Source organism: Trachemys scripta, chromosome 24, assembly GCF_013100865.1.
Source record: "Trachemys scripta elegans isolate TJP31775 chromosome 24, CAS_Tse_1.0, whole genome shotgun sequence".
Lineage (NCBI taxonomy): Eukaryota > Metazoa > Chordata > Testudines > Emydidae > Trachemys > Trachemys scripta.
Window position 1 is genome coordinate 10,159,864 of NC_048321.1, and position 23,885 is coordinate 10,183,748.

Below are 23,885 nucleotides of genomic sequence, written 5' to 3' on the forward strand. Positions count from 1 at the left end.
GAGGGGCATCGGGGGCGCTGGGGGGGAGCTCAGGGCTGGAATAGCAGGGTGGGGGTTGCCGTTTGGGATTGAAGGGCATCAGCAGGCAAACAGAGCAGGACTTGGAGGAGAGCCGCGGAGCCGCAATCCTCGAGCGTCTCGGGAGGCCGCAGGCCGAGCAAGGCCGGGGGTTCGACGCGCCTCCCCCTGCCGGTGTCTCCTCACAGCCCCCACCCCGCGCCTGCAGTACCTGCTGGAGCCCCTCCATGAGGTGGTGCACGCCCAGCGCGGCGCCACGGTCACCCTGCCCTGCGTCCTGCGGGCGCGGCCCCCCCACTACAAGGTGAAATGGAGCAAGGTGGAGCTGGCCGAGCTGCCGGAGAACATCATCCTGGTCACCAACGGGCTCCAGCACAAGACCTACGGGCAGCTGGGCGGGCGGGCCCGGCTGAGGCGCGGCCACCGCAACGACGCCTCCCTCACCATCGCCGGGGTGACGCTGGAGGACGAGGGGCGCTACCGCTGCCAGCTGGTCAACGGGCTGGAGGACGAGAGCCTGTCGCTGACGCTGACGCTGGACGGTAAGTCCCGGCTCCCACGGCGGCCTGGGAACAGTCCCCCTCCGGCCAGCAATGGCCCCGTCCTCTTCAGGGGAGATCCCTTCTGCTGATGGGAGCCTCGGGCGTTGGGGGCAGCCATGTCCCCTGGCGGGGGGCTGGAGGAAAAGCGGGGGGAGCCGTGTCCCCTGGCAGGGGGCCCCCAGGGAGAAGCGGCAGGAGCAGCCGTGTCCCCTGAGAGAAGCAGGGGGAGCCATGTCCTTTGGCAGGGTTCCCCGAGGGGGCAGGGGAAGCTGCATCCCCTGGAAGTGGGTCCCCAGAGGGAGATGGGAGAACCTGCATCCCCTGGTGGGAGCCCATGAGAGAAGTGGTTTTAAAAATCTTAGCTCACTTCCCCTCTACCTCCAGCTCCTTCTGAGCTTAGGGGTGGGTTGGGTCCTTCCAGCCATCCCTACGCTCAGTCCAGGGGGTCCCTGCAGCCGTTGCTCCCCAAATCCCTGCTCTGTGACCTTGAGCAAGCCACTGCCCCTGGCTGTGCCTCAGTTTCCCCTCCCACCCTCTGTCTGCTTATTCAGACTGTGAGCTCTACGGGGCAAGGACTGTCTTTTGCTCTGTCTCTGATCTCATGTGAGCCTTCGATGCACTGCTGGAAGAGAATAATACCATGGGGGTTCCACAGGGGGCCGGCAGATCTGGCCGAGAAGCGGAATTTCTGTCCCACGGGAAATCCCGACATTTCAAACTTTGTTTTCATTCCGGATCCGGAAAGAGAAGGCGAAATTTTGAAATTCCCCGTGGAACCGAAATTCGGAAGGATTTCGATTCAGAAACTTCAGAACATTTCGGGAACATTGAAACATGCGAATAGAACACAAAATATCCAATAGTGTGTAGCAATCACTGGGTTGAAACGAGAAATGCGAAGCGAATCGTGTCCACTATTCCCCACGGAAAATGTCGACGAATTCCCGCAAATCATTTTGATTTGGACAAAACTGCATTTTCCGACGGAAAAGGGTTCTGTCAAAAAATGGTTGGGCAGGTGCAGAGGCCGGCATCCTGCACTGAGATTCCCGATCAACTCTCTGATCCCAGAATACCAGCTCACTCCCTTTCTGTTCCGATCACCCAGGTGTCGTCTTCCCCTACCAGACCAGCCAGGGGCGCTACAGATTCAACTACTTTGAGGCTAAGCAAGCCTGTGAAGAGCAGGACTCCAGACTGGCCACTTACCAGCAGCTCTACAAAGGTAACCAGCCTCTGTCTGTGTCACCCACCTCCTCTAGCGTCTAATTCCCAGACTTTGCTCTAGATAGAATCATAGAATATCAGGGTTGGAAGGGACCTCAGCAGGTCATCTAGTCCAACCCCCTGCTCAAAGCAGGACCAATCCCCAGACAGATTTTTACCCCAGATCCCTAAGTGGCCCCCTCAAGGACTGAACTCACAACCCTGGGTTTAGTAGGCCAATGCTCAAACCACTGAGCTATCCCTCCCCCCAAAGTTTTCAAGATATGCTTGGGGAAAAAAAAGTTAATCTCTTTATTTATTTAGGATGTTTTAACAGGTTTACAGATCATTGGCATGTAAATATCAGGTTTCAGAGGGGTAGCCCTGTTAGTCTGTATCAGCAAAAACAACGAGGCGTCCTCGTGGCACCTTAGACTAACAAATTTATTTGGGCATAAGCTTTCGTGGGCTACAGCCCACTTCATCGGATGTTACAGAATCGTTACAACAGCCAGCTTTTGTTTAGAGACGCATTACAGAGTAGGATCATCCGATCTGGGAATAGGACCCAGGAGTCCTGGCCCCCAGCTCCCTCTCTTCAAACTGCTATGCCACCCCCTGCCATTCCAGAGCTGGGATTAGAACCCATTCCTCTAAGCGCTGGACCACTCTCTCTCCCAGAGCTGGGGATAGACTCCCCTTTGCTCCGCACGATATGTGGGCCAACGGAGAATCGGGGCCATTATTAAGGTATCCAGTAGCTAGGTTCTGACGCTTGCCCATACCTTTTTCTCCCGCTAACCCGCAGCGTGGACCGAAGGGCTGGACTGGTGTAATGCAGGCTGGATTCTCGACGGGACCGTCCACTATCCCATTATTAACCCCCGAGAGCCCTGCGGGGGGCGGCTTCTCCTCCCGGGAGTTCGGACCTACGGGGCCAAGGACAAGCAGAAGGACCGGTTCGACGCGTTCTGCTTCACCTCTCCTGTGAGGGGTACGTCCAGAGGGAACGCGGCGGCTCCGTGCGACCGCAGAGCGTAGGGAGACAAGATTAGAGCAAAGGCTCGTCTCGTCTGGTACCCCCTCCTGTTCTGGGTCAGCTCACTAGTTCCGTCTGGTGTGGTATCCCCCTCCTCCCTGTCTGGGTCATTCCTTCCAGTAGGCATTGCCCATGAGCTAGGCAGGACCTGCTGTCTTCTAGCCAGGCTAGAGGGACCCTTGGCATCTCCGTGGCAGGTCCCCACACCACTCAGCGTCCCATGTGACCTTCGCCTTGACACCCTCCCCTTCCCTCTCTCTCTCTCCCCAGGCCAGGTCTATTTCATCCAGGGCCACCTGAGCTTCAAAGAGGCGGGGCAGGCTTGCCGCAACCAAGGGGCCACCATCGCCAACATCGGGCAGCTCTACTCCGCCTGGAAATTCTCCCAGCTGGACCGTTGCGACGGGGGCTGGCTGGCGGACGGCAGCGTCCGCTACCCCATCACCACCCCTCGCACCCACTGCGGGGGCCTTCCGGACCCCGGCGTCCGGAGCTTCGGCTTCCCCAACAAGGAGCTTCAGACATACGGGACCTACTGCTTCTCGGTGAAATAGGGATGGCACGGGGTGATGATGGGACACCGGGGAGGGGACGTCAGCTCTGCTCTTCGCTGGTTTCCAGCCGCCCTGCGCCTGTCAAGGGTCATGAGCTCTGCATGTTTCTCTTCCCCAGTGGGTCTCAGGCCGGTTTCCAGCAGCACATAACACTCGCTTGGCCCATCCGCTCATCGTCAGCCTTAGCAGAGAGACCAAGGACTGGATGGGCCATGGAGACCAGAATCCTGTCTCAGGTCCAGAGGTGGCTCCTTCGGGAGCGCTGGCCGGGAGAGGCCAATAGGCTGCCTGCCCTGTTCTGTGAACTGAGGAATCTGTTCTCTGGAGCCCTGAATCTGGCACAAAATTCAACCCCTGGGCCAAGGGCCTGTGGGCTACTTAAGCGCTGATGTTTGAGGGCTTAAGTGGTGCACAGGCTGGATTCAGACCCTCTGCCCAGGGGTGACTTCTACCCTTTCGACACAGAGAGCAAGTGAGAATGGAAGCACCAAAGCCCCCAACCTCAGAACTTCTCTGGTCTTCTCCGGGCTTTTGCTCTTCTCGGTTCTGGGTTCCTGCTGTTTAGCTGCCATCTGGAGCAGGGGGGTCGTCAGGAGAAGACAGAATCCATGGGACTCAGTAAGAATCCAGTGTCCTGCTCCCGTGAGGTCGCTGGACCCCTCAGAGGAATAACCAGTAGCTGTAGATTTTTTTGGTTTAGTTTAAGGCTAACGAAGAAATGGCATTTTGTATCCATTGCTCACCTATTTCCAACAGGGGATGGGGTGCCCCTGGAGATAAAAAGCTTCCTGACTCTCCGTATGCTTCCTCGTGCTTGTGGAAATTCACAGCGATAGCAGGGCCACAACTCAGATCCCTCTGCTCTGCAAAGCACAGGTCCCTTGCCACTTGAGCTAAAGGAGCATCCTTAATTAGCAGCAATATAGGGGCTATGACACACAGTCGAGCCATTCTGATTCCAGTCCAGCAGAGGGCAGCAGTGCACACAAGCCCCCAGCCGGCTCACTACACTGTGTTCATGAAGGTCTGTCTTTTAACCCCAACACCTGCCTGGCTCCCCCCGTGAAGAAGCCGTTCAGTGCCAATATGTGAAAGGCTGGAAAGTAATGAGTTTGACTAATTGAGTTTATCCATGTAAATTAATAAAATGATGGTAAACCCACCCCATAAATAGCACCTTTGGGGTTTTTGTCCCCCGTGCGTATTAGCCATAGGGTGACACAGTCCAGCCCTCGAGCCAAGGACGTTCAGAGCTAGAAGGCATTCGCTGCTCATGTGTCAACCGAAGCACTGTGCCCCCTTAGCTGGAGCAGACTCTGTATGTGGACTAGCCACTAGCAAGAGGACAGACTTACCCATGCGGTGGGTGGCAGGTACCTTGTGATATCCAGCTTACGCGCTCCATCGGAGGCCTTGTGACGTTTTTAGGAGAAATTACCCTGCAGCGGGAGAGGTTGCCCGGACTAAGACTTACCCAGAGTTCGGTTAGGGATGGTTTGATCCTTTGCCAGCAGCCTACAGCTGAAAGGTTCTGGCATAGCCCTTACCACCGGGCCCGTTAGCCAGCCAGTCCCAGCCACCAGCTCCCCCGAGGGCTTGTCTTCACGCATGGGCAGCTGCACCACGGTAGCGCTTTAGTGAAGACACTACTAAAGACCCGCTCCTGTTGGCGTAGTTAAACCACCTTCCCGAGAGGCTCCATGTACAGGAGAGCGTCATCGCTCTGGCTACGCTGCAGGTTAGAGCAATATAACTACGCCGCTCGGGGGGCGGGGATTTTTCACACGGTTACACCGGTTTACGTTTGCAGTGTAGACCCAGCCTCAGAATCTTTTCGTACGTGTCGGACCGGAGCAGCAGGTGGTGCCCAGTGAGATCAGGGCCCCGTTGCACCGGCACGCGCTGCTGCTCTGAGCCGTTTCGCATCCACAGACAAGGCGCGCAGAGGATGGACTTTTAGCCCCATTTGGCAGGTGGGGGAACTGAGGCCCGGAGTGACTGATTGTGATTTGCCCAAGATCACACAGGGTGAGGGGAAACGGAGATCACCAAGGGGCTCTGAAGATCCATGCAAGGCCTCACACACTATGGCGGTGAGTACAACCGAATATGGGGCTGAAACCCAAATTGCAAACCTCCTCAAACTCCAGGCATAGGCCGGGTCATATCTGAGGCCCATCCCTAGTTCAAACAAGCTCCCAGAGCTGGGTGAAACCAGGGACCGTCTTTTCCAAGGTGGGGGAATACAAAGAGGTGCATTTTGGAGAGACGTCACTCCTCCCAGATATAGATTTTTTTTTTTTCCCATGAAACGGGCTGGGGTTTTTTGCGGCAGGAACCTGAGAAGGTTTGGAATTTTGGAGCCATTTGGAAGCAGGCCCCTTCTTCTCTGGAAAAGGGAGCCGGGTTTCAGATGAATGTGGCAAAGTCAGGTCCTAAGCTGAAGGAGTTTTGCCTCTTTGTGCAAATATTTCACACACACCCGTCTAAACTCCCTCACATCAATTCACCCAGAACCTGTATGCAATTGAGTTTGGGGCCAAGCAACTTATTGTAGTGACAAACTCCCAGTCTCCTATAGTCATGTCCTTGGTGGAGGAAATGAGGTCACTTCCTTTTCCAGGCACGTCCCCCTACTTTTCTTCCCACATTGGCCCCCATTTATTTAAGCAAGAGATTACAAACACAGAGAGGAGTTAAGGAACAACTTCCTCGTACAAAGGTGTGGGTGGAGGGCACGAATCCACTGGCCAATGGTAGGAGAGAGGTTCACCACACCCACAGTGACATCATCATGTGGCACCACCCATAGGTCAAAGGTCACACGGTCTCTGGCTCCCACATTGATTTCAATTCGGTTTCAATTTCAATAACAAAATACTCCTTGCACAAAGTGAAAAGTTACATTTTATGTTGCTCTCAATTTTTTTTTTAAAGGGAATATTTAGTTATTAGAATTTCTTTATACATACATAAAAAAATGTGATGGGGAGGAAGGCATCGTTGCTTTTCCTGCTGGTTTTCAGACTGTTTTACAAAAAAATATTCCCAGCTCCGTTTCCATTCAGAACTAGTCCCAGTGCCCCTGGGAAGGGATGTCTTCCATCTTGGGTCCATCCTCCGTCATCAAGGGTTTGGTCCAACTTTTCAGAGAGAAATATACAAGGAGCAAAAACATCAGTCAAATGCCAGCACGGTTGGATTTATATATTATAAAGCCAAAAGGATAGCTCAGTGGTTTGAGCATTGGCCTGCTAAAACCAGAGTTGTGAGTTCAATCCTTGAGGGGGCCATTTAGGGAACTGGGGTAAAAATCTGTCTGGGGATTGGTCCTGCTTTGAGCAGGGGGTTGGACTAGATGACCTCCTGAGGTCCCTTCCAACCCTGATATTCTACGATTCTGTATTGCTTGTGCACCTATTGAAATCACCTGACCTTTGGGGGCACAAGCAATGCAAAAACACACCCTCCGCCAGCACTGGCGAAAGGAGCCCATGTTCTAGCCTCTGCGGAACTGGCACCTGGGCTGCTCTTTACTGAGATACTAGGGGCCACATCCGATTCCTGAACTTGTGTAAACAGGCACAGATCCATTGGCGTCAAGGGGCCAGATCCCCTGCTGGTGTGAGTCAGCATCATTTCATTGAAATCAAAGGCGCGACGCGGCTAGGGACTCAGCCCTGCGTTTACGAAGCACTCACTCGGAACGCAGCTGAGCTGCGGCCGCTCCCACCGGCCGTCCTCCTGGCACCGAACCACGGGCGAGTGGCGCTGGGTGAAGCCGTCCAGACATCGGTACAGGACAATGGAATTGATCTCATAGCGCTGCTTTGGTTTGCCAAACCGGTGGGCATTTGTTATCTCAGGCGGGGAGGCGCAAGATACTGGGGGACGAAGGAAAGGGAGACAAAGGGTTAAAGGTCATGCAGGATGTGACATTGTCTTGGCCATGGTAGACATGATGTCACCCCCACAAGTACATTCTAGCAAGATGACCCCCGCCTCCCTGATAAGTAGCCCCTCTGCCAGACGATTCCCCCGTCCATTGCCTCAGGGAACCCAGAGACATTAGAGGTGGGGGGAGGAACCTTTCAAAATTCAAAATTTCACTGAAACTTTTCACCAACATTTCTACCCAAAAAAAGGGGGTGGGGGGTGGGCGCCAGGATTTTAGTCTAAATTTTTGGCAATTTTTTCTTATCCCCTTCTATTTTTCAATCTGATTTAGGGTTTGCATCATTTCCACCCAGTTCTCTTGGTGGTATATTTGGGGAAATGTGTCTCATATGCTTTCTTCTCATGGTCAGTCCACATAGAGGATAACGGCCCACTACTGCTGCCTGCTAGCAGTCGCTCAAGGGGCATAAAGGGACGTGGAAGGTCCATGTTTCAGACTCTCCTTCAGACCTGTGCGTGGAGTGTCATTGTACCTTCAAAGGGGCAAAAAAAAAAAATGGAAAGGGAAACACTATGGCCAACTTGCTTTGTACGCAACCTGAGTAGATAGGAAGGGACCCCCTGTAGGTTCAGCAAGTCCAGTCCGTGCTATCACAGGGAACCCCGTCATATCGTCCCATTCATAAACCAATGGAGCCCCGTCTTCCAACTAGTTAGCTTGTCTGCCCCCACTACTGCTTGCTTGGGACACTGTTCCAGAATCTGTCACCTCGGATGGTTAGGAAGCTTCTGGTTTCCAGACTAAATTTATTCATGGTCAGTTCATGGTCAATTTATACATCTATTATTTATTTAGATGACCAGCTTATGTTTATTATTATGACTTACGTTGCGGTAGAGCCTAGCAGCTCCAGTCATGGCCCCGGGACCTCCTGGCTGTACAAACACAGAACAAAAAGCCGGTCCCCACCCCAAAGAGACTGGCTTGATTCTCTGCTCCCCTGAACCTTGTGCAGTTATCAACCCCAGTGCAAAATGGGTGTAAAATGCTCCCAGGCCGACTCGTAACACGTTGTATGGATGGAAATACCTCCAGAAGAAGGTGCAGCGCAACAGAGAATCAGGCAGCTGAATTAGAAGTTGGTTAGTGTTGCTTTTGTATAGTGCTTCAGGCATGTCTCGTAGAGGCAGTTGGGGATGTTTTGTGAAAAAGTTACACGAAAACTTTTGGTTCCATTTTTGTCAAAATGTTTTTACACCATTTGGGATCTCCCCTCCCCCGCCACACTGAAAAACCCAAACCTGAAAATGTTCGTTTTCAGCAACCAACGTTTTTTTTTTTTTTTTTTGGAAGATGCTGAGTTTTCGGCAACCGAAAACCAAAACCCTCCTGCCGTTTGGGCAAAAATGATCGGTCAAATCGAATCGATTGCCCGACTGGCCAAAATGCTTGGTGGTTTTGTTTTTGTTTTTAAGTTACCAAAAACCAACGAAACGTCAATTTAGGGTTTTTGATGAAAACCTCCACAGTTTCATCCAAAGTGGACAATTCCAATGTCTGTTTTGGACACGAGGCCCGTTTTCCATTGAAAAAACCTTTTCAATGGCAAACTGTCTACCTCCCCGTCGTCTCCCTTCCCCCCCCCCCTTGCTAATGTCTGGGTCTCAGAGCAGAAGCCGGCACTGGTGGAAGAAGTGGTACAACTGAGGCTTACCTAGGCCCATTTTACAGGTGTAGGACAGGTGGTAGTTGCAAGGCACGTCGCTCCACTGCCCCCCGTTATGCCACGCGATGACCACGCAGTCTTCCCCAGACAGGAAATAGCTGTCGGGCTGCCCGTGGTGCCAGTTCTCATAGAGCTGCCAAGAAAAGGAGCGTGAGTGAACTCTACAGCGGGGAATACACTGCATAAAAAGCCAAGATTCCAACACAAAAGAGTCACCTGGATACCATTAGATGTAGGAGACAGGCCCAGGCCCGGGGAGATGCATCGATTTATTTATTTTTAAGGCCAGAAGGGTCCATTGTGATCAAGTCTGACCTCCTATGTTGCACAGGCCAGAGAATTTCATCTTGTGTTGGATGCATAACTTGTGACTGAGTTAGACGGTGTGTTTTAGCAAGAGGCAGCGAATCTTTAACTCAAGACCCCAAGGGATGGCGCAGCCGCTGTGCCAAAGTCCATTGCACTCGCTGGGTTGGGTTTAGCTAGTCGTCGCATCAGTAGCAACTCTAAAGGTTGATAACCTGCAGGCCTGCTCTGGAAGGGCTAGTAGGACCAACCCAAGGTTACCATGGAAAACCTTCAGGACGTCAGACAGTAACCCTGAAAGTCTCTACACCCTCCCCTTAGATGCCGTCACCTCTGGGGTGGTGGGTTTAACTGCCCACAGCAATAGAAAGGGAAGAATACTACATTCCCCCTGAAACTGCACAGGGAATTGAGAGGTGCAGCAAAAGGGAATTTAATCTGAATTAGCTCCCCCCTCCCTCTGCTTTGGAAAAAATACCATGAGGGCTTAAGGCCAAGAATTCTTGCAAGGTTTCAGCACTTGTAATTGAGAGCAGGCTTTCAGCTGGTCTTAGCTCCCATTGAGAGCAGTGAGTAATCTCTCTCTCTCTCTCTCTCTCTCTCTCACACACACACACACACACACACACACACACACACCCCCCCCCCCCCCCCCCCGTAGGTTGAATCTGATCCCAAGTGTGGGTGTTGAGCACTTGACCGTCCAGGCCTGGATACTTTGATAGTCAATGGGATTAAGGCTCATAAGTGCCCAAATCACTTTTGAAAATCAGGTATTGGTTCCTAAATCACTGAAGTGCTGAATGCAGTGATGCCCAAAGTGCCTATTAATATCCTGGGCCCTGGCCCTTAACAACAACGGGGGGGGCTTTCCTGCAAAGATCCCTGAAGTAGCCCAGTGCCCAGGGTAGTGATGCCGCGTAACCAGCAGACTATCAATGCAAAGTATGATTGAAGTGTCTGATTCATACTCACAGCTGCAGAATATTTTCCGAGGGATTGTGAAGAACAAAAGGCCATTGACAGGGTTTTTTTTTCCCCCTCTTTACTGTGTCTGATTTGAAATGGCCATGCTAAGCCAGTGTCTGTTTGCCTGGTAACGCTGTGTCTAGTTAACTGAGCTCTCACGCTGACTTAAAGGGGCCTTTGCACTGAAGAGTAGAGCGCTGACCCCTTGTGACTTACCACGGGGCTCCCATCAGACCACTGAAAATCTCCTTCGATGGTTCGATCATTCAAGCCAATCCACTGATATTCCTTGTATTGATCTGGAACCCAAAGGGGGGTTGCGGTTAGTGCCGGGCGAATTAAACCAACAGGAATCCCCAGACTGGATCAAAACCCTGGCCCATCTGGGTCAGTATCCTGTCTCACGTCAGCGGAAGGGGCAAGAGGGAACTACCTGGACACAGGGTCCCTGACTCTCATCCTTTAGGGGCTGGTCTGTGCCCTGATGCAGGAGACCTGACTTCCCTGCCAAGACGGCTGGTTATATTTTCAGCCTGGGATTTTCCAGGACACGTAGGGGAGGCTGACTGACTTCCCGTGGGATTTAGACGAAACAGGAAAACTCGCAAGCAGCTGCGACCAGCTCTACGGTCCGAGGCGGTCGTTGGGATTTGGTAGCGTTGGGTAACCCCTGTGCATTGAGGTGAAGGCACGAAGTGCGGGGCGGCCTACAGTCGAGCTCAAGGTATTTCGTTTAAACGGGGCTCATTCTTGGGTCCTTCCAGGAGAGGGCAGCAGAGTCCATCCATTTCCCCATCCTCCCATCCCGCACTCCAAGCTGCAGCCGCTCCCCAGCTTCTCTCTGCAGGCCCACTGCTCACACTGCAAGAACAGCCCCGCCAGATAGGGCAGCAGCCTTCGGCCCATAATCCCCCTTCCCTCCCCTGTCACTCCTTCCCTTCCTCCTGCCCTGGCCTGCTCCTTTACCCCACGACAGCATCCGCCTTCTCTCCGCTCCTCTGTCCCTTTCTCAGCGTGTCCCACTGTGCGTCTTCCCTGCCCTCCCTGGGTTTTTCATGATTGCTCATTGCTTCTCTTTAAACCTTAGTTTCTATCGATCGATCTATCTATCTATCTATCCCCATCCACCCCCTCTATCTATCTATCTATCTATCTATCCCCATACACCCCCTCTATCTATCTATCTATCTATCTATCCCCATCCACCCCCTCTATCTATCCCCATCCATCCCCTCTATCTATCTATCTATCTACATACATCCCCTCTATTTATCTATCCCCATATACCCCCTCTGTCTGTTTGTCTGTCTATCTATCCCCATACACCCTCTCTGTATGTCTCTGTCTATCCCTATACACCCCCTCTATCCATCTATCTATCTATCTATCTATCTATCTATCTATCTATCTATCTATCCTTGAGTTTTCCATGATCATTGACCTCTGTGTCTCTCACTACTTTCAGTGTGACGAGCCTCCCTTCACACACGTGTGCATGTTCGTGCACACCTCAGACATGTGTGCACACGTGATGCACGCACGCACACACACAGCAGCACTCTATAGGTTGTTGCTGCCATCACCCTGGCTTAGCTAATGCATGAGGGGAGGAAGGCAAGAGAGCTGCGTTCCCGGCTGCAACAAAAAGCAGGGAATGCTGCCCTGGGGAGGGAAGAAGAGCTCACAGGCTGCCGAGGGCGTTCCCTGCTTTGAAACAGGAGTAGATTAAAGTGCACTAGGGAATTTTCAGTGCACGGCAGCAGGATCAGACGGACATGGTGCACGGCAGGCGAGCGCAATGTAGATTTATACCCCACTTTATCATGAATTAACTTGTTCCTCTAGACAAGCCCTCAGCTTTCACTGAAAAACAAAAGTAAGTTTCTAACCATCGTGGTTGCAGAGAAAAGCTCAAAAATGTGTAGGTCTGTCTACACTGCACGCCAAGGCTGGGCTCTGACTCAGGTTTGAGCCCAGCCCCTTCTGTCCACACACAAATCAGTTGACTCAGGTCAGTGAACACTGGGGGCCCGAGTCCTAGGATCCTGCTGGGGGTGGGGGGGCAGAGCCTGAGTCCCGCTGTGACTTGGGGCCAAGCCCTATCAGTGTGGATGCAGCTCAAGCCACAGATCTGAGGCAGAAGGTCGGTGTAGTGCAGTGTGGACGCGTTAGCCCAGCTGTGAGACCCAGGCCCAGCAATTGTACATCCAGGTTTACAATGCAGTGAGGACGCTCAAGCACAGTCTTGGAAACACTGAGTGTACAAACCCGGGTCCCACAGACGTTGGTTTATTTTGTACCTGAGCCCCTGTGAGGAAGACTTGGGAAGCTAGAGAACAGCAAAGCTAAGTTTATCCCCTCACTCCTTCACAGCGCTCAAATGCTTGACCAGAGTTGGTCGACCAGAACCTGGCATGGTGAATAGAATTGAAAGAGGTTTGTGGTCCGATCTCAAGATAAATCTCCTACCCACAGGTAGGTTCTGAAGTGTCTTACTGCCCAGAAACATGCCAGACCTTTCTCGATGACATGATCCGTTTTTTTTCTGGAGCACTCAGGGCTCTGGAGGCAAATGCAATAGTGACTTCTCATCCATTTTTTAGCTGAGTCAAGACAGCACCAAGACCATCCTCGCAAGCATCTGTGGTGACAATCATTTGCATCTCAGATGCAAACGAGCTAAGAGTCGGGCTGGTGGAAATTGCATGTTTTATGTTGTTAAAGCTGTTCTTGCGCGCTTCATCCCATTCAAGCCGCACGTTCTTTTTTAGGAGATGACAAAAAGGAATTACTTTCAGAGCAAACTGCTGTACAAACGTTGAATAGTATTCTCACAGTCCCAAGAACAATGTTTCTCAAACTTTTGTACTGGTGACCCCTTTCACATAGCAAGCCTCTGAGTGTGACCCCTCCTTATCAATTAAAAACACTTTTTAATGTATTTAACACCATTATTAATGCTGGAGGAAAAGCGGGGTTTGGGATGGAGGCTGACAGCTCACGAACCCCCCATGTAATAACCTCGCAACCCCCTGAGGGGTCCTGACCCCCAGTTTGAGAACCTCTGCCCAAGAAGTATCAAAGTTTGTCCTTATTGTCCAGTTCTGGTGCTTTGCAAATGGCTTTCACTAAGTCTGGTTTTGATTGTATGGCATTCCAAGAGCTAATAGGACCTAGATATGTCACTGAGTCAGTACAGAATTGCCTTTTTTTTTTTTTTTTTTTGCTGATAGTAAGTCCAGGTTGTTGGAGTTTTTCTAGAACCCTGGTTAGAATGACATCATGTTCAGACTCATCTTTGCCATACACCAGACTGGCCTCTTGAAAGGACGCCCTTATCTCTCTAAAGATCACGTGCATCATTCTCTGGAATACAGATGCTGCAGAGGCTAACCCAAATGGCATCCGTTTGAATAGGAACAAGCCTTCTGGAGTGAAGAAAGCTGTGTACATGTGGGATACTTCCATTAAGGGGATCTTGGGGTACACTGAGGATAAATCAAGGGTGATAAGAATTCTTGCTTCCTTCAAGGTGAGCAACTTTTCACTGATGTTGGTTAGAGGATGATAATCCACCACTATGTTGGAATTTAGAGCTCTCAAGTCCACACGTGCAGAGGGCACCATTAGGCTTCCTTGCGAGAATGATAGGAGAAACCTGTTCAGATGAGTCAGCCGGTTCAATGATGTCTACTTAGCATAGTTTCAGGCAGTCTTGGAACTGTCTGTCTTCATGACAATTTGATCCCTGATCATTTCATCTGTGAAAATGGCAAATTCACAGGTTGCACTCAACTCACGTAAGGCAGCCATGTAGTAGTCGATGGGCTCAGGTGGCATCTGTACACGGGAACAGAACTTGAAGCATCCAGCAATAACATTTAGTAAAGGATTAAAATGATCTTCCAGGGCTGACAGAGTCACATTTTACAGTATGTCAGGACAAGGAGGAAGATGTTTGAAGGTTCGTTGTCCTTCGGGACCAAGGCAATGAAGCAGTAAGTCTTTCTGCTTTTCTGGAGTATATGGAGAAGTATCTATAGCAAGCACATAGTTGCTGAAGTAAGACCTCCGCTGTTCCCATGGGAGTGATGGATCTCCTGGGGTAGGCATGAAGAACAGTGGAAGCAGGACATGTGTCATGGTAATAAGTGTGGAAGCAAGTTGGAGGCGTCAGCAAGAAAGGTGGAGAACAATCCGCTGGGAAGATTTTCTGGTCACAGAATTGCTGACTGGCCCCATAAAACTCTGTTCGCAGTGCAGCTGGGTACTCAGAACTGCAGGGGAACGTGCCAGCTGGGAAAAGAAGCATTTGAAAAATAGATACGGCTCCTTCAAATTTCTCTTCTCAGCAAGCTGCAGTTGCCGGCAGCAGCAGGCTTTTAGGATGGAGTTTCCCTGGGAGCAGCAACAGCAGGAATGATGAGGCACTTGGATAACCCTAAGACAGTTAGATTTCTGTTTCGCTGGGGTTTTTTAGTGCTCGTCACCAATTTTTGTACCTCAACCGCTGTGAGGAAGACTCGGGAAGCTAGATAACCGTAAGGGTAAGGTTTATTCCCCTCGCTCCTTCACGCAGCTCATATTCTCATTTCTCCTGCTCTCCCTCTCTCCTTCCCCAATGCCCTCACCCTCTCTGCAGTGCATCCTGGGAATTGTGGTTCCTGGACCCAAGGCTACAGCAACTACCTAGGAACAAACTTACACACACAAACGTGTGTGGCTATCTGCACATAGCTAGAGACAACCGTTTGCAATGCAGTGTAGGCATGTTCCTTAGCCTCTGGAACCTGAAGGCAAATAAAAAGGAGCTCAAATGTTTTTGGTGTTTGTTTTTTTTAACTCTCAGGATTTTGAAGCCCCTAGCTCATAATTCTAGGGAGGCCTTGCTCCCGATATTTGAAGGCAATGCTGCTTACTGTTGATGAAGTTCTGCTCTTCGGGGGTCATGATGTTGGCCAAGTGGCCGCCATAACGCCGGCACTGGGTTTCTGCATCCTCCCAGCTCCTTCGGATGGCGAAATGTTTATAGCAGGACCCCTGGAAGCTGTTCCAGCCTGGCCTGCATTTCTCCAGATCTGGAGGGAAGGAAAGAGGACAAACAAGAGAGCCCATGAGAGGAGAAAGAGACGAGATGCCTGGAGAAGCGAGAGAAACAAGCGTGTCTGTACAGGGCAAAGGGATGTTAATGTAAATGCACATGAATTCCAGAGTCCTCTCTGAACAGAACAATTCTCCTATTGCATTTTATAGGCTTGATTCTCCATTGCTTTGCGCCTCGCTCAGCCGTTTGCACCACATCCGAATGTTTCGCACTCGCATTGCACTGGTTTAAATGACCGCCCAAGGTAGCAAGCAATGGAGATGCAAGCGTTCTAGATCTCATTCGTTCATTGTCTTCCCGTCTTGCTTCCCTCCAACCTTGGGTCTTTCATGATTTATTTATTGGATTTTCTTTAACTTTTAACAGGTCTGGTGAGCCTTAATTATTCAAATAGCTTATTCCAGCGTGTCATTTCTGGGTATGTTTTGCCCCGGTGCATAGACACCTTAACATTATTTTAACAGGCTTGTTCCACTTTGAGTGTTTGTAATTAGTGCCTGGTCTACACTGGGGGGGGGAGGATCGATCTAAGATACACAACTTCAGCTACGAGAATAGCGTAGCTGAAGTCGACGTATCTTAGATCGACTTAGAATTACTTACTTCGCGTCCTCGTGGCGCGGGATCGACGCCCGCGGCTCCCCCGTCGACTTTGCTTCCGCCTCTCGCCAAGCTGGAGTCCAGCAGTCGACGGGAGAGCAATCGGGGATCGATTTATCGCGTCTAGACTACATGTGATAAATCGATCCCCGATAGATTGATCTCTACCCGCCGATCCGGCGGGTAGTGTAGACATTCCCTAGGATTGTGGTTATGTGTCTCTTTGAGAAATGTGGGTCCTATGTAGAGTTCATTGGAGAAACTCTGGTGGATCCATATTCCATTGGACTATGTCAGTGATACTCAGATTAACGCTCGCGAGCCGCAAGTAGCTCTTCAAGGTGTCTCCTGTGGCTCATGGCAGCACGTGATATTAAAGCATTGTGTGATTTAATTATTAACCAATCAGGATGCTTTTACTGTTATTAACCAATTGTAGTTGGTAAAATAATACTTGATCAATTTCAAAATCTTGGAATCCTTCGCAAAACGGAACTTAGTCATTTGTCCCAGGGCATGAGCTCAGGACACTTTTTATCCTGATTATTCTCTAGCTGTGTTATTCAGCAGTGAAGCCCTGTAGTCAGCAGGAGGGCTTAGGGGGCTCTATGTAGCTAGTCATCTTTAGATCTTTGAGTTGAAGCCCCACAAAACGGGTGGAGGCCTACGTGAATTGAATTGTTGGGTCATGATCCAGTTGAAGACGTGTCCACATAACAAAAGCACCTTCTTGGTTGGCATTAAATTTGCCCCCTTCTTGGCTATCTTAGTAGAGAGGCCATGGACAGATGGGGTCAGGTAGACCTGAGGTCCTCTCTCACTGCTAGCATGGGGTCCCTGCAGCTCCTGGGCTACACAAGGGCTATGTTTTATGCCCTACAGAGTTAGCGTCCACCGGTTCTGCCACTGAGCTCCCTTGAAATTAAAAACCAGCAAGGTCCCATGGTTGGTTTGAAGACCAGGGACGACGACTTCTTATTAAACTGGTGTGTGCGTGCCACTGCCCATTCCTGGACAGAATCGGAACTGCATCATAGGCCCCTCCACCACTTGAGCTCAGCTGGCTGTTAGAGCCGGCGGATCTGGGTTCTATCCTGGCTGCTGCCCTGACATTGCCCGTGGCACGCAGCACAATTAGCAGCCCAAGTGGGCTGCGGGTTTATGTTGCCTCAAAACACAACAGCATTTCAGGCTGTGTCTGTGGTGCGCGCCCCGACTCACCTGTTTCACAGCTGTCTCCTCCATAGCCTGGCAAACATATACAGCTGATGCGGTCTCCTTCTTCGCTGCAGGTCCCTCCGTTCATGCAAGGGTTTGGGATGCAGTCATCTGAAAGCACATGCAAAGAGTGAAGCGGGCAGCTGAGCCCTGGGGTCCCAAGTGGCATTAATACTGGGAGCAAATCTGAGGTGAGCAGCACCCCGAGAGAACAGGCTTGGCTGCAACTGTTCCAGACTTCTCCAGGAGCCAGCGACGGGGTCTCAGGCCTCTCTCCTGCTGATGCCAAATCTTTGGAGATGGGATGCCCAGAATGCAGTGTAACGCCTCCAGTCTGCCACCCCCCAGTTCCCTCTCAAGTGTTGGGAGAGGGCAGGATTCAAACCCCCACACACATTCCCCCTGCAAGACCTGAGCATGCCCCCTAAAGTTCTGGCTCTGTGTCAGATCTTACACCAGAAGGAGGCCTATTGTGTCCAGGCCTAAGGCTCACAAGAGAGGCAGAGCAACCAGCCAGCCTCGTGGCATCATGGGGCTTGTCTCTACTTACGCGCTGGTTCGGCGGCAGGCAATCGAACTTCTGGGTTCGATTTATCGCGACTTGTCTGGACGCGATAAATCGAACCCAGAAGTGCTCCCCGTCGACGCCGGTGATCCTGCTCGGCGCGAGGAGTACGCGGAGTCGACGGGGGAGCCTGCCTGCCGCGTCTGGACCGCGGTAGGTTCGAACTAAGGTACGTCGACTTCAGCTACGTTATTCACGGAGCTGAAGTTGCGTACCTTAGTTCGAATTGGGGGGTTAGTGTAGACCAGGAACTGAATGCCCCAAGCCTCTTGGAGAGCTGAGTGTGACCGGACACCCCCATGTCGGGGGCTCCGCTGCGGGTAAAGAGGCAGCACCGGCGTTTAAGTTTCCATCTGCGCGGGAACCTCAGTCATGTTGGGAGACCCGCGTAGAGCAACCCTCCCACCCCACCAGATGCGGCGAGCGCTCTCGGACACCGTTACAAACTTAGTTCCATCCCGCAGAACGACGGGACAGACCTGAGTGGTGGGGGCCGTTTGACCTTTCAAATGATCCGTAGAAAAGGTAAGTGCTGGGCAGGGGGTGAGGAGGGACATTCAATAATTCTACAACCAAACATAAAACATTGTCTTTGTGTGAGCTCAGTGGCGGCCGTTGGATTGGTGGGCACCGGGGATGGAGTGGACGCTAGGGAGAAGGTGGATTCTTTCAGAGCAAGAGGATCTCCCGCCCGTTCTGTTCGCACTGGGAGGACTGTCTGAGAAGCCATGAGGGGGCGGGGGTGGAGACGTGCATCTCAAGAAGGGATTGCTGTCTCCCCAGGAATAGGAATGAATTCTGGTGGTGGGGCCCCTCCTGCTAGATTGGACTGAGCTAAGAGTCAGACTCATCCGGGGATAGAGAATCACGTTGGCTGGGAAATACCCTCGGGGGATGGCGGCCTGGGCTAATGATCAAGCACTCGCCCCAGTAAATCCGAGTCCCATTCCCAGGCTCTGTCGCCTTGTATTAGTTAAAGTTTTCTGTGCGTCAGTTTCCCCATTTATAAAACAAGGAAGAATTACAGTGATCTCACTAACGGACTTGGAAGGATGTGATTTTTATTGGCGAATGTCGATAAGCGTCAATTGCGCCATACGCACACACAAACCAAGGGAAAAATACTTCCCTCAATTACACTTGAAATGTACAGCTAGGCAAAGCAAGCAAACTGCGGCTTGAGAACTTCTTAGAGTTCGGTTTAGGGATATGCCCTTTGTATATTTTGGCATGTGATGGTGACAATTTGTGTTCTAACGGTTATAAAGCATTAACTTTTTTAATCTGAACATCTCTTGCCGTAATCATTGCCTGATCTCTCCCCTTCCCCCACATTGCCTGCCCTTCCCATAATTTCCTTTAACTGTGAAAATGTAAATCAGTAAAAATTGGGGGGGAAATGCACAAAATTATGGGGTTTAAGTCACCGGGAAAATTTAAATCGATTAAAAATTGAAAAAATGCTTAAAAATAAACATCAATCTTATATAAAAAAAATTAAAATCAAGTTCCTCCAAGGCTATTGACAGGGGTGTCTTTTGAGGGTTACTTAGAGTGATGCATCTGAAGAAGTGGGTTTTAGCCCACGAAAGCTTCTGCCCAAATAAATCTGTTAGTCTTTAAGGTGCCACCGGACTCCTCGTTGTTTTTGTGGACACAGACTAACACGGCTCCCCCCTGAGATTAGAGTGGTCACCGCATTCTAAACATGCAGGCTAAGATTTTAATTTGAGTGGCAAATGGGCGTCCAAATCTTTTATTTGGCTTTGAAAATTTCACCCCCTAACGAACATCAGCAGGCGGCATTGTCCCTGAGCTCCACTACTGAGCTTTTCATTTGCAGATCTGTCCTCATCCCTGTTTCATGGATGATGAAACTGACATAGAGGGAAAGAGAGAGAGACAGGAACTTGAGCAATGTCACCAGTAGAGCCAAGCCTAGAACCCAGGTCTCCAGCTACTGTCCTATCCACTAGGCAAAACTGCCTCCCATTGCTGCTACCTACAAGGAAGCTCTTTAGCTTGAATATATTTGAACCTCAAGGCTCAGCTGTCCTGATGCCTAAAGTTTTGTTCTACCCACTAGACCACACTTCCTGCCAGAAGCGAGCGTTGAACCGAATAGTTCCTGCCCCTCACCCATCCTTAGTTCACTAATTTAATGTCTTTATTTGTAGCTGTGCGCGCTTTGTTTTTACTGTGGGTCACTCCCAGGCTTGGGACTGGATCTACTTGTGCTCACTGGGCCTTAGAGAGCAAATGCCTCCTTTAGACCATGCCTCAGAAGAGCGTTCCCGCCCTTAAGGCTTTGCAAACCGGTTGGATGCTTCCACCCCCTTCTGACCCATTCAGCCGAGCAAGAATCCGGACACTGTAAGCGAATGGCCTCTGGTAACTGCCTTCGCAAGGCAAGGCCGGCCGCTTGCCGTTAGATTGACTGGATGAGCTGCCCTGCAGATGACGCTTCAACATCTTGTCCTGTAGCTTTTCTCCAGCTGGGCCTCTGAAGCCCCTGTGATCTCAAAGTTATTGCTAGCCGCTTAAATTACGAGACACGATTCTCTCTCTTGGTTAGGCTGCAAGTGACCTGAGACCTAGCGTGCTGATCACTCTTGTCAGTTTCCTTGTACGCTCTCCCCCTCACCCCATCTGTTGTCTCATACATAGACTGCAAGCTCTTTGGAGGAAGGACTGTAGTTTTGGTCTGTGTTTGCACAGCACCACAGTGTTTTGGTCCATGATACAAATAGGTACTTAGCTGTGTCCCATCCCTATAGCATCCAAGCATCTCGCTAATCTTTAATGTACTTATCCTCACTGCCCCCTGGGAGGCAGGGCAGTGCTGTTTTCTCCCTTAGGCTACGTCTACACTACGGGGGGGGGGGGTCGATTTCAGATACGCAAATTCAGCTATGCAAACAGTGTAGCTGAATGCAACGTATCTGATCCGACTTACCCCGCTGTCAGGACAGCGGCAAATTGACCGCCGCGACTCCCCCGTCGACAGCGCTTACTCCTACCTGGGCTGGTGGAGTACGCGCGTCGATTCGGGGATTGATTATCGCGTCCCGACGAAACGCGATAAATCGATCCCTGAGAGATCGATTTTTCTACCGCCGATCCGGGCGGGTAGTGAAGACCAGCCCTTAGACAGAGGGGGAACTGGGCCCCAGAGAGGCTAAGTGAGACGCCCAAGCTCACAGTGGAAGTCCATGAGAGAGCAGGGACTTGAATACAGGTCTCCCAAGCGATAGGCGAGGGCCCTTACCACAGCACCATCTTTCCTACGTGGTCCAGACACACCAGGCATTCAAACCAGATTGAGGCGCTCCTCACCACAGGAAGTCATTGAGGCTGAGAACGGAGCAGGAGTCAAAGAGGTTCGGGAGGTTGATGCGGATAACAAGAAGAGCCAGGCGGAGAATAGTAAATGCTAAAAAAGCCCAGAGGCTAGCAATAGATATAAAGCAAAAACCTCCTCAAGGCGTAAGAGCGTCTCTGCTAGGCAGGGCCGGCTGCCTATTCTGAATCTAGCTACTGCAGGGGTTCTTCTGTATCTTCCTCTGAAGCACCTCTAGTGACCAATACTGGGGACAGGGTGCTGCATGAAGTACTGAACGACGGCCCCGTGGTTATAGGCTGCTAGGCGGGGACCCAGGCATCCGGAGTTTCATCCCCTGCTGCAGACTTGATGTGTGATCTTAGCTCAGATTCTCCAAGGGATTTTGCTGACTAACTCCCACTAAAATCAATGTGCTCTGCCTTTGCCCTTGGGTTAGGGATTAAACAGGGGAACGCGCAGCGCATACAGTATTGATAATCACAGCAGCGTTTGCTTTCATCAGACCGAGAACGGCTGCAGGGCTTGTGGGGACCAGACTGGTTCACGTCGGAGTCAACCCATGCTTTCTGCTGGGAGCATCGCAAGATTTTGGATTCTTAGAGGTTTCTGAGTGAGGAGATCAGGGCCTCTGCGAGCTTCTTAAAGAGGGAAAGGACTCAGGAGGTCATCCAGTCCCACCCTACCCCAGACCATGTCTAAGGATCATTTCCCCATTCTAATCTCCAAGTGCTTTGTCTGGTCCCACCCACGGTGACCAGACAGCAAGTGTGAAAAATTGGAATGGGGGGTGGGAGGTAATAGGAGCCTATATAAGAAAAAGACCCCAAAATCAGGACTGTCCCTATAAAATCGGGACATCTGGTCCCACCTAAAATGCCCCCCTTGTGATGGATACCTCCCTTAGGGAGACTGTTCTGCTCTGAGCAACAGGAAACATGTCTTGGTCTGCAGCTCAAATTTTAATTCGTGCCTGGTGCGGCTTCCTTAAAGCCACCCTAAACAATCCCTCTCTCCAGTTGGTCCTGGTCTACCCTGCAAATGTTGCCGTCAGCAGAGCTAACGTTGTCCGGGGAGGTGGTATTCCTAGGTCGGCAGAAGATCCCCTTCTCTCGGGGTACGCGGCATCTGCACTCAGGGCCTATGCACAATTGATTGGACCCTGGAAACCCAGGCCAACACAGAGTGTGTTGCATGGCTTTAATCGTGCGTCTGACTCTACCACAGCTCCACCAGCGGCTACAATCCCAGAATCGGCACGCCCTTCGACAGCCTAAGGGATAAGGACACATCCTTCTCCTTAGAATCACAGTGCTGTCTCCTTATCTCCCTCACTTCACCTGCGATCTGAGTGAATGGGCCATATCGGCTGATAAGCTGGGGTGGATCAGGCTAGGTGGGTGAGTAGATAGATGGGAGATGTCTGACGTTGCTGCAGGAGGTTGTGTTTCTGTGACAGCAGAGGGCGCTCTTCCCTATGATTCAGCACTGACCCACAATGCCCTGCTGCCAGAGGCATTCTCTTTCATCTGAAATGTAACATGAGAGCCTATCCTATTGGTGGTCATAATTACATTTAATTCTTACTTCACTACTCCAATGGTTTGGGCCATTATTTTCAATATACTAGACTTTTGTTGGTTTAATTAAGAGTTGCCCTCTTTGTTGGATTGGAAGCTCTCTGGTAAGGGACTGTCTCTTTTCTGCGAGTTTGTACAGCTCCTAGCACCAGAGGCCTGATCAGAGTTGGGCAAATGACATTTTTTTGATTCTCTGGCAATTCAGAAAAATCGAGGAAAAAGTTGGTTCGAATTAAACTGAACATGAATTTTTTCAAAATGTTGGGCAAATTGAAAAGTTTGAAAAAACGTAGTTTTGGGTCACATGAAACACTTTGTTCAACCTGGAGCAAAATGATTCGCTTGAATTTTGAGCATTTTTAAAAATGTTTTTTTTTAAATTGAAATATATTTAAAAATTTAAATAATTTAAACAAAAAGTCATTTTGAACCAAAAAATCAAAACGTTTCATTTTGAAATTCTCAGAATGGAACAGTTGGACTTTTTTTTTTTTTTGGCAATTTTGGTTTTGGTTTTCTTTTTGACATGAATTGGCCAACGTTTTGGTGTTGCTGAACCTGCACTCTTCAGCGAAAAAAAGTTTTGGATGAAAATTTACAGTCTGTTTGTTCCTGATCCCTGACTAGGGACCCCCAGACATAACTCTAGCCCTCTGGTAAGCATAGGTTCCAGGTCCCCCTCTTTGCCAATTCATAGAGGAGATAAATCTGTTACAGCCCCAGCTAGACAACCTTAGCCCAAGCGATAGCAGCTAGAACTAGACAGGAATTTTTGACTAAATGTTTTTTTCATCAAAACATGCCGATTTCATCAAAACTGAAACTGTTCATGGGAAAGGGTCAATTTCAACGAATTTCCTGGCCCAAACCAAAGTGGAAAAAGAAACGTTCTGTTTCGGCATTTTCTAAATGAGACGTTTTTGGGGTTTTGTTTTTTTTTCAGTTCAAACAATTTTTTGTTTCAAAATGTAATTTAATTTATACTTTAAAAAGGTTGGAAAAGGGGGGGTATATAGTCAAAATCCAAATGAAATATTTCAAAATGCTCAAAATGTTTCCATTTACCCAAACTGATTTTTTTTTTTTTTTTTTTGGTTTGTCAGTTTGCAGAATTTTTCAAGACACGATCACAATGCAAACAATAACACGGTACAGCGGCAGAGCTGTGCAGAGGGACCTCGGGAGAAATGAGAATCAGGCCCACTATATATAAGGGGTTT

The 23,885-nt window shown here is 50.3% G+C and overlaps 2 protein-coding genes across 3 annotated transcripts in view; one reads left to right on the forward strand and one right to left on the reverse strand.

Annotated features, from left to right (window-relative positions):
* Nucleotides 1–206: 206 nt before the first annotated feature.
* HAPLN2 (hyaluronan and proteoglycan link protein 2) lies at nt 207–4,526 on the forward strand (the record flags this gene model as incomplete). The annotated part of the gene is given in 4 exon segments (XM_034756828.1): nt 207–560; nt 1,669–1,785; nt 2,575–2,760; nt 3,076–4,526. Coding segments are annotated over 4 exon segments (941 nt in total), but the record flags the coding sequence as incomplete, so codon positions are not given.
* A 1,727-nt stretch (nt 4,527–6,253) lies between these two features.
* The window catches only part of BCAN (brevican), a 52,379-nt gene continuing 34,747 nt past the window's right edge, over nt 6,254–23,885 (reverse strand). For both annotated transcript variants that reach the window (XM_034756797.1, XM_034756796.1), the window contains 6 exons: nt 17,184–17,291; nt 15,178–15,336; nt 10,475–10,557; nt 8,972–9,116; nt 7,061–7,243; nt 6,254–6,502 (listed from right to left, as the gene is read on the reverse strand). In XM_034756797.1, the coding sequence (XP_034612688.1) occupies nt 6,486–6,502; nt 7,061–7,243; nt 8,972–9,116; nt 10,475–10,557; nt 15,178–15,336; nt 17,184–17,291 (695 nt within the window). In that variant the 3' untranslated portion in view covers nt 6,254–6,485. The remainder of the gene's footprint in view (nt 6,503–7,060; nt 7,244–8,971; nt 9,117–10,474; nt 10,558–15,177; nt 15,337–17,183; nt 17,292–23,885) is intronic.